General features: G+C 42.4%; 1 protein-coding gene across 1 annotated transcript in view; it reads right to left on the bottom strand.

Moving 5' to 3' along the window:
* Positions 1 to 459: 459 nt before the first annotated feature.
* C1H9orf85 (chromosome 1 C9orf85 homolog) overlaps positions 460 to 9,795 on the bottom strand; it is a 38,105-nt gene continuing 28,769 nt past the window's right edge. Inside the window, exons 3-4 of the mRNA XM_083186093.1 lie at positions 3,519 to 3,632; positions 460 to 2,028 (exon numbers count right to left, since the gene is read on the bottom strand). Coding sequence (XP_083042219.1) covers positions 1,866 to 2,028; positions 3,519 to 3,632 — 277 coding nt within the window. The 3' untranslated portion in view covers positions 460 to 1,865. The remainder of the gene's footprint in view (positions 2,029 to 3,518; positions 3,633 to 9,795) is intronic.

Raw genomic sequence — 9,795 nt, 5'->3', positions numbered from 1 at the left:
CAAAATAAAGATTTGCGTAAAATGTAATTTCTTCCTCTAAAAAAATAAATAAACCTATCCAATATTTTTGACACACACTGTATTACGTAGAAGGGATAGAAAGAGCGTGACAAATACATCAAGTTTTTCTGAAAACCTTAGCAGGAATCCTAAACTTTTCAGCTAGGTTTTTTCTCTTTTGTAAAATCAAATTTCAGTATGAAAAATAGAGTTGACACCAGTAATAATATACGTAAAACACGAAAGCTCACATCAGAAAGGATTTTAAAGAAATGTTCTGGTTTTCTTTTGGGCATGAAGCATGACATATCCTACATATTTATAGCTATGTCTCTCACACAGACACTGAAAGGTTTATGCAGGAAACCAATGGGAGAGGGAATAATAGTAACAGTGCGGTTGGAACAAACCAGTCCAGAGTTTTTGTGTATTGTTAATTAATAAAACAATAGCCATCTATAGATTTAGGAGACTTTTTATTTAATACATTTATGAAAAACATAGATCAATGAGACCTCAAGTGCATTGTGACAGTCGCCTATGTCCATACATCTTAATGAAAATTAGGTTACAGTCTAGCACTCTTTAAGACCAGCAGTAAATTCTTTCCAGGTTCCAGTTCTAAAAATTCAGGTAATATGGTTACCAGTGGCCGCTATATAACTCACAAATCACTGGTGCTCTGATGCAGTAAGGCTGGTGATGTATACAACAGTGATGGCTAACCTTGACACCCCAGCTGTTGTTGAACTACACATCCCAGCATGCCCTGCATCAGTTTTACTATTCGGCCATGCTAAAACTGATACAAGGCATGCTGGGATGTGTAGTTCAACAACAGCTGGAGTGTCAAGGTTAGCCATGACAGGTATACCTAGTTATACTGAAAAGTGCTGAAAAGTAAGCGGTCTATTCTATGTGAATATATAACTCAAACAAAGAGAAATATTGTGATATGTTGCTTAAAGTGGTCATATATTGGCATTCTTGTGTTGTCCCCCTTTCAGCGTGGTTCTGGTCGATAGATCTACAGGGTCTAGAGAGACAGTCAGTATGCCAACAGGGTGAAAAGGCCTACTGTACATGAAAAGGTCAACATGAGATTTTTTTTACAATTTTCAGGTACTTTACCGTTACCACTTGTAGTCCATACTTTACCATACATGTGGACTTCAACTGGTAACGTTAAAGTGCCTGAAGCATGGCAAGGGTAAAAGTTACACTAATTGGGTGTCCATGTCCAAAGGTGTAAAAATAACTAAATTTTGACCTTTTCATGTGTACCTTTTTCAGGTAGAATTTTTGATCAGTCAACCTATTGGTGTCAACCTATTGACTGTCTATCTAGACCTCTAATCCACCCCCCATTCAGTGTTGGGATGGAACCCAGAAGTCTACTTTACTATAAAGTATCATGCTCCCCATCTTCTTATATATATTATAACAGGCAAAACAAGTGTAACCCCACAGAGCATCTAGAGTTGCAGTAAACGTTTCAGGATTCAAAAAATATAAATACTAAAGGGCTGTGTCTTAAGGCCCATACACACTAAACTATATTGGTCACGATGTTGTTCAGAAAGGGCTTTCTGAAGGATATTGTGAACAATATCATCCAGTGTGTATCCTTAACAATGCACACTCCCACGTTTCGTTAACAACCCCCTCTCTTGTCCAAGCATGTTTGGACAAGAAAGGACACCATCAACCACGGCAAAGCTGTCATTCCCCTGCCATTGGCCAGCTTGTGTGCGACATTGGCAAGTGTGTATGCACTTGCCAATGCCGGTCACCACCGCCGCCAATATCTGTGTCAGCGGGATCATTTTAATGTGTATGGGCTTTTAGAAAAGGTATTAAAAATGTTAACTGCTAAACATCTCTGGTTTCATGGTCATTGCTTCTTTTTCTGATCGTTCATCTGATAGTTCATCATCTGAAGACTCCAAATCTAAGTCTTCGTCTTTGTAGGTTCTGTCCTTTCCTCCACTAGCTATAGATTTGTCATTTTCTGGTTCGGTTACGATTCTGAAAATTAAAATAAAGTTCCAAACATAAATGTGTATTACTATTAACTATAAAAGGGAGAAGGAAAAAACAAATGTTTCAGTGTATTGCAGTGGTTCCCAACCTGGGGTACTAGTACCCCTGGGGGTACTCTGCAGACCAGTTGGGGGTACTTGAAAATAATATTGGTAATGGCGGACGATGAAAAGGTCTTTTGATGGCTGAAGAAGTCCCATTGCCATGGAGACAAACCATGTTGTGTCATATGCCTGACAAGCAATCCACTGGAAGCTTCCCATGCTGCCCTCAGACATCAGCAGTCATCTGCCCAGCACTGACAAAGGTGGAGGAAGCAGCGGCATTAATCCTACCGGTGTTAGCGGGAATCCTGGAGATAGTACACAACCATAGTCTAGACACAGAAGGGCACGATTCCTAGCTGTATACTACTCCTCCGCTCTTCCTTAATATAAGGACATGCATAAGGATCCGCATACCGCTAAGTACTGTCCATATTTCAAAATGAGAGGAGGGGGTACTTATCAATGAAAAGCCTAATCAAGGGGTACGAGAGAGAAAAAAGTTTGGGAACCACTGGTGTATTGGATAGTATTGATGGTCCATATGTCTAACTACCATGTTCACAGAAATTCAGTCATAGCATCGCTGATGAAATTGCATTCTGCTACCTACAGCAGTCAATTTCTACTTTTATACAGCTTTCTAATATTATGGTAAACTTACTCAAATAAGTTGTTGTGCATACATACATTTATATAATGGATAAAGGACGGAGCAATTAATAAAACAATTGGCCAAACGGCCATAGAGCATCATACCGTTCATAGTTATCGAATGGTGAATGGTGGGCCCCAATAATCTTTACTTGCCAATTTACAATGCATACCTGGGGAAAGCAGACCTTAATGTTTTCTGAAATTATCTGTGACATATACACACTGCTCTGTAAGAAATATAAACATGCAATCAGAGCAGATTACATCTTTCAGTTCAGAAATAGCTGAATACGGAAAGCACATGTACTTTGTGCAGTCACCATTCAGCTTCACCAAATAAGTCTTCTATTTAGTGATGGATAAGACTATGAGTGCCGTAATCATTTGACAGCATACGATTACCATCACCAAGAAGGGCAGGACTCCATGCACCACCGCTCTTGCCCAAAAGTACATCTTGATGAGGGACATTTGTATTTTTCATCTTATTCTCAATGCTGGATTACAGACTTTTGACAAGTTGTACTTCCTGCAGCTGTGTTAGAACTACAAGTTCTAGCATGCTTTGATTCTTTGAGAATATAGTCAGAAGGGGATGGACACAGGAGACATTACACCTAAAGGCCATCCATACTCCTAGAATATTAGACAGAGGTCAGTTTACTTGTTGTGGTGCAGATTAGAATGTAGCAGGGCATCTATAAGGGAACAGAGGGATGCGGTCAACAGGAACAATTAGCAGAGACTATAGTGCAACTTCTATCAATCACTTACGGCACAACAATGTCTTCCTTATTTCCACACTTGGCACAGACTTCAAGCTGAATGGCGCACGGTCTACATATGATATGATAAGAATCCTTCACGGTCTTCTGGAGACATTTCACACTAAACAAACACAAAACAATGTGTAAATAACAACACGCACATTGGGGTCAATGCAGAGGTGAAACTGAGTTGGCCACAAATTTCTCCACAATGCGCATACAGTTTTCAGTACAATTGGTTTAACAGCAGTCACTATTACCAGTGCATACATGCACCAGCCCTACATCACATATACAGAACTGTGCATGGGCAGCAATTCCACAGAGACATTCTCTGAACTTAGTCAATACAAATGCAGATGCATCCAATATGTGTATAACTCAGCATCACTCTGGTTGCATACTGCTTGGCTCCAACTCATGCGCAGCGCAAAAACTACCACCATTGGTTAATATACTAAGATGGGAGTTTTATTAAAGATGGCATGTTGCTGTGGACAACCAATCATATTTCTACCAATTTCTACCTTTCTAGAAGGTGGTAAATAAGTAGATTCTGATTGGTTGCTATGTACAACATCCCATCTTTAAAAGAACTCTCATCTTAGTAAATAAGCCTCATTGTGTGGAACATATGTGAATACTTTTACACCCTAGCAAGTGTCTCGAGGCATCCCAGGGTGCCACGGCACAGTTTGGGAACCACTGGACTACACAATTATTTCTCATTATCGGAGAGGTGCCTCATACCAATGGATAGTCGTAACCTTGATCCAGTAGCATCCATATAAAGCTTTACTAGATAGACAAAAAAACATTCTTATTCTCCCAATTTTCATAGAAGTGAGGATGCTAAATTTGTACATGAGGCAGCTGTAAAAATATGAGATTTAAAAATAATTCCTCAATATTAAAGCTTTGAAAAGACATTGCTTTGATAAACAGACAGACAATCTCTTAGATCCAGATGGTAGTTTAATTACAGTATGTAGTTATCACATACTGTTTTAGTTAGACTCCTATGAAGGAGAGAACAGATTAAGGCAAGACATGATCATTGAGGCTTAATTTATAATTCTCCCCACAGACCAAAGTACCATTCATTTCTTTAGGATCTAAGACAGGAATGCACTGTCATTTGCAGAAGTTGACTAAGCAGCCAAACATTAATGGGCAGATTCAGGTTGGCTAGGTAAGTGGTCAAGATTGCAGCTGAACGAGTGCCTGAGACGCCGCCTGTCGCCGATTTCCCTCATTAACATGCAAAGGGGATGTTAAAACAAAGACACACCCTGTCGCATGCATCCGCTGCAGTAGACATCATGGTCGACCATCAAATGATTTCTCCTGGCTTCGCAAATAAAAGTTTGTGAGACGGATCGGGTGGCTATCATCCCACCTGCGTGCCCACGGGGATGCCCATAAAATGATATGCGTTTCCCATCCCCACCCTCCCGATGCTTGTGAACGGCTTGGTGACTACGTAAGTCGCTAAATAGCGAGTAAACCAGAATCACCCCATAAATAACTTAATAAAGTTCTTCATATGTCAAATACAAGTTTGTAAAATGTTTGCGTAACATGGATGGTCATATCTTGCAGAATAGCCGATGGTCTTCTGAAAAGTGGAGGTAGCATAAAGTCTATTTGTCATATGCACATTTGTAGGTGTACTGGCTTCTTATGTTCTGAGCTGGAGTAGATCTATAACTTGTGATCATAGATAACATACATGCAGGGGAAGGTAGCAATGCTTGAAAGGCAGCACCTGCTCTTAAAGAAAGGGTTCTGTAGAAACCTGGATTGGAGAGACCGAGGCTCATAGAAAGCCCACCATGGTTTATCTTTCTCCTTTTAAGATCACCCTAGAAATCTATGGTTTACGTACATCACGGATATCCTGCACATGTGCAGTCCAACAAAAAAGTCCTGGGAAATAGCATGCATTGGTTGCGAACAGATATCCTGCACATGTGCAGTCCAACAAAAAAGTCCTGGGAAATAGCATGCATTGGTTGCGAACTAGATATAGTGCATGCTATCTGACCAATAGGATGCATCTTTTTGTGGCTGTAGTGGGGGCAGCAATCTTGAAAATGGTGGTATGTTGTCCTTGTTTTCTAGGAGTGGCAATGCCAGGGTCTTTGTTTTGTAACCTAGACTTCCTGGCCTTAGCTGCAGGAACCCAATATGAATAACCTCAAGGTTAATCATGTAGCCAATGGTCTTGAAAATGATCTGATGCTTCTTAGCACTTGCACCTGCAACATCGGCAAAGTGTTTTTCCCCCCATCAGATTCCTACTGCAGGCATTAGCATATTCCAGGCATGTAGTTGCTGTTCAAATATGCTCATCTCTAAATCAGGCCCAAAGTTTCTGTTTTTTAACCAGTGTGAGAAAAGGGAGCCGAGTTGAGATGGTTTTAGTAAGAGTGACAATTCCAGTAAGAGAAGAATGGTAGTATGCTACATTGCACACAATGCCCTTGAGTGGTACTACAATAGTTGTGCACTCATAGAATGCTGCAGGAAATCATCACAGCTCATCCATCACTTATGTTCCTGCACCCATCTCATCCATCTCTCCATAATTATCATCATTGACCTGCTTCCATGAGTCATCAGTAAAATAGTCAAGTCTTTCCCATGCCTCTGTTCTCTACCTCCCCATGTACACCTATCATCTCCCCTCCCATATGTACCTCTGCACCCTGCCACTCCCAGGGTGCCTCTGAGCTCTCCACCCCAAGAGTGCCTTGGCTACTTACCTCCCCTCCCCATATGTACCTCTGCACCCTGCCACTCCCAGGGTGCCTCTGAGCTCTCCTCCCCAATTGGCTACTTACCTCCCCTGCCCATATGTACCTCTGCACCCTGCCACTCCCAGGGTGCCTCTGAGCTCTCCTCCCCAAGAGTGCCTTGGCTACTTACCTCCCCACGTGCACCTATCATCTGCCCTCCGCTTATGTACCTATGCACCAAGTGTGCCTGACCCATCTCCCCATGAGTGCCTTCATACACCTATCATGTCCCATCTGCCCTGCTTCACCAAGTGTGCCTCTGACTTCCCTCCCCAGGAGTGCTTCTGCCACCTACTTCCCCATGAGCACCTATAATCTGTCCTCTCCATATATACCTGCCTCCCGTCCCTATGAATGCCCCTGACCACTGCCTCCCCAAATTATGCCTCTGACCCCCCCTACCTATAAGTGTATCTGCCTCCTACCCCCTGTGTGTGCCTCTTTCTTCCCACACGCATGCCTCTGATCCCCATGTGTTGCTCTGAGCCCCCCTCCTCTCCATATGTTCCTCTGACCCCCCCTCCCTCTCTCTGCCTCCTCCCCAGGCTGGGGGCTGCTGATCAGATAGTAGCATGAAGATTAATGACAAAGGGGTCCCGGCGCAGTGACAATTTTAGCAAAGAAAGTAAAAGACGCACCAGTGTGAAAGTAATCAAGGGTCATAAACCCAAGTCTTTTTAAAGAGCTCTTTAAAAATTAAAAAAATTGTGTTACCAATATGCCAAGATGGAAAGTGAATATAGGTTTTAGTACAGGTTAAAGAAAGTGCTCCAGTGCGAGGCCTGCGAGTTATAGGCTGTGTGGGACTGCCTGTATATTTAAAGTTGCAATCATTTACATGCCAAAACTAGGTTGGTTGTGCCATATAAATAATATCCAAATCTGGGCAGACTCGCACAATCATTTATATGGCATAACAAACCTAGTTTTGGCGTGTAAATGATTGCAACTTTAAATATACAGGCAGTCGCACACAGCTTATAACTCACAGGGTATTACATTTCACCTCTAATATATTTACACTCCAGATAATTATATCAAATGGACAAAATTTAAATTTGCACAACTTTACAATAATTAGCCTGCCGCTTTACTGAATGCATAGTGGATACATGCTGAAGTTAGCATTTGGCAACTCATATGGGATTTCAGCACAGACTGGTAATGGTTAGCATTACTGCCTCAAAGCACTGAGGTCCTTGGTTTAACTGTGCGGAGTTTGTGTATTTTTCCTGTGCTTGCGTGGTTTCCACCAGGTACTCCAGTTTCTTCCCAAGATCCGAAAATATACTGGTAGGATAATTGGCTTCCAACAAAAGTAAAACAAGAGTGAATGTGTGTGTGTATGTACATGTGGTAAGGAATACAGTTTGTAAGCTCCACGATGTATAAATATTAAGTGATTTTAACTTTCCATTATTAATACATTTTATTTATACATTGCAATGTTAAACATCTGAAGAGCTTCATATGTGTGGTTAACTGACAAGTTCCACAAGGTATTTTACTAGTTGGCACTATTGCTGAACTGCTCTGGTGAAAGTACAGACCAAACTCAAAAATGTGGCTCAGCCAGATTGACAAGAAAAAAAAACAAAGTTGATTTTTAACTCAGAGATTACATCTAACACGGTTACAGAAGACTTACCCCAGAGAAAAGAACTGGTGACATTCTTAGACAATGTTAGCATAATGACTCACTGTGACATCACAAGATGAAAACATAGTTGAATTGAAGACGAGCCCACACCCATTTGGCAGAAGTCTATGTGTATTTCAAAGATCACATACCTGACTAATAGTAGCCTACCCTTCAGGGATATTGCTGCTCTAAGCTGTGGAAGATCAACCTTTACAAATCTCTAAATTTACCCTATATGCATTCAAGATAGTTGTACAGAAAATGACTATTTGAAGAACAACATATTTGCAGCCAGTATTTGACTGTAAATAGGCACTCTTCCCTTTTCTCTCCCACCTGTATATCCCTGCTGTCACTATTTCTGTCCCTGGTGTCACCCTCCCTGTCACTAAGTTCATGCTGTCATCTCCCTGCAGTCACTCCCTGTCCCCATGTCCCTGCTGTCACTCTCTCGGTCCCCGCTGTCATTCTCTATTCCTGCCGTCAAGCTCTCTCACTGTCGTCATTCTCTACGTGTCGTCACTATGTCCCTCTCCCCGTCCACACTCTGTCCCTGTGTCTTCGCTGTCCCTGTCTGTCATCGCTATCACTCTTCCTGCCCCATTGTCCTCGCTGTCACTCTTCCTGTCCCCACTGTCTCTCCCTGTTTTTATGACCCTGTCATTACTCTCTATGTCCCTGCTGTCACACTCTTTCCCTGTGTCCTCGCTGTCCCTCTCTCTCTTTCCCTGCGCCCCCACTGTCACTCTCTCTATGTCCCTGCGTTCCCGCTGTCACTATCATGGCTGTCACTCACCCTGTCCCTTTGTCCTTGACTTTTGGCTCATACTGCATGGCATGTGTAAGGGGTACTAGTACTAGATAGTATAAGGGGTATGGGGCATGGTACACTACACTTAAAGACATGCCCCTTTTGAGTGGCCACACTCCCTTTTCTGGCACGCACCAAACTACATCCTTTATTTTTCCATACCCCCACTTTAAAATTTCCACTTCAAGCACTGATTTACATTACAGTTTGTAACACAAGAAAATTGCTTGAATTGAAACAAACCGCGAAGCGTAGCCCCAAGTGTCATCGGCATTCATACCGGCCACACACTTACATAAGGCTTCTGGGTATCTGCATCAAGTGTGAATGAGATGACAGGCATGTGGTACAGTAGCCCTCATAGTCTAACGGTTACGGCCACAGCGTGCTGTTTGCTGTGCATAGGGTTTGGATCCCACCACGAGCAATACATTTTTTGGGGAGTGTTCATTAAATTATGTTTATGTCGATTTCTATTTATTCTTTACTTTTGCACATACTGTTCTATTCTTTTGCAAGAAAAATGCCTGTTCCGTTTCGCAGAGTGCGTTCTACTGTAGCTATAGCTGTGTTCCTGCCTCCAGACCAAGCTATGTATTTCTACTCTCAGCCCACATTGGAAGCTACAATGCTAGTTGACCTCATAGTGTGCCGCAGCTAACAGTGCGCCACAATGTACTGTAGAAAGACACAAATCGGCAGATCGGAAGTTGGTCCCGAAACCTTATTTCATCGGAAGAGACGCTACTGTATAGAAAGACCATTTACAATGAGCTCAGTCCAGCATATCATTGCCCTCTCCCCCTCAGCGTCGCTGACTGCAATTCCCTACGCACCCTGAAAGATCACTGCACCTCCCCCATCCTATAGTCGTGGGGTCCCCACTTTCCCAGATGGTGCTGTTATCTTAAATATGAGGGAACCCCAACAATTGTTCCCCCTGTATTTGGGAAACCAGGACCGTCTCAAAAGAGTCTGGGGCTGGTTATGCTCAGGACGGGGACCCCGTGCCGTTTTATTTTATACACTT

This window comes from Crinia signifera, chromosome 1, assembly GCF_055691185.1.
Source record: "Crinia signifera chromosome 1, ASM5569118v1, whole genome shotgun sequence".
NCBI classification, from domain to species: Eukaryota; Metazoa; Chordata; class Amphibia; order Anura; family Myobatrachidae; genus Crinia; species Crinia signifera.
This window is presented reverse-complemented; position numbering and strand designations above follow the sequence as displayed.